General features: G+C 54.9%; 1 protein-coding gene across 1 annotated transcript; it reads left to right on the plus strand.

Moving 5' to 3' along the window:
- The first annotated feature begins 35 nt into the window (after positions 1-35).
- LOC108758968 (uncharacterized) lies at positions 36-485 on the plus strand. Its single transcript, XM_018504217.1, has one exon. It carries the CDS (start codon positions 36-38, stop codon positions 483-485), a length of 450 nt encoding a protein of 149 aa, XP_018359719.1.
- The last annotated feature ends 390 nt before the right edge of the window (positions 486-875 follow it).

Raw genomic sequence — 875 nt, forward strand, 5'->3', positions numbered from 1 at the left:
CTGTTTCCCACGAGGCGGCGGCGATTCTGTCGGGTATGATACCGTTTGACCTGGCGGCAGATCGCATCAGACGGGCGTACTTGCGTAGACAAGACATTATTGCCCGGGATGGCGAGATCACCCCGCATGCGAGGGCGATGCTGTTAGAAGCCGAGCGACGGCGTTCGATATCACGATGGCAGAGACGTCTAGATGAGCTGCCCCTGAATGGATCGGGCGCGATCGTGCGTGGGTCCATTGGGGAGGATGTGGAGGCGTGGATCGGGAGGGCGCATGGCGCCCTCACTTACCGCGTGACTCAAGTCTTGACGGGGCACGGGGTGTTTGAGTCCTATCTATACAGGATAGGACGAAGGGACACCCCGATTTGTCCATTTTGCAGAGCGACGAGCGACACGGCGGCTCATACCCTTCTGTTCTGCCCGTTCTGGGCGGAGCAGAGGGGGGGGGGCTGCTGGAGGTCGCTGGAGTCGATAGATCGCTAAGGGCGGTGGTGAGGGCTGCCATGCGTTCTCGCGAGGCGTGGACCGTCTTCGCAGATTACTGCGAGATGGTTATGCGGAGGAAGGAAGAAGACGAGCGCGCTCGGGAGCGGGGACTCGTCCCACGCGTAGGGGTGCTCGCTCTTCCCGCAAGCGAGGAAGACTCTGACCTAGGCTAGAGTTGATCGATGTTGACAGGATATGTGCAAGCTCTACTGAGTTCTGTATGTATATAATGTACATAGGGTTAGGATCTAGGTCTTAAGTCACTAAGTCTTAAGTATATAATAATATTAGGTATATTAGCGTGTAATGTATGAACAATGCGAAGAAGATATAATGTATACAGGGTGGACCATCTGAAGTGATCCAGTCAAATATCTCGAAAACTAG

This window comes from Trachymyrmex cornetzi, unplaced genomic scaffold (assembly GCF_001594075.2).
Source record: "Trachymyrmex cornetzi isolate Tcor2-1 unplaced genomic scaffold, Tcor1.1 scaffold1626, whole genome shotgun sequence".
Lineage (NCBI taxonomy): Eukaryota > Metazoa > Arthropoda > Insecta > Hymenoptera > Formicidae > Trachymyrmex > Trachymyrmex cornetzi.

Coding starts and splice junctions, on each gene's coding strand:
- LOC108758968 (XM_018504217.1), top strand. CDS start 36: ATGATACCGTTTGACCTGGCGGCAGATCGCATCAGACGGGCGTACTTG.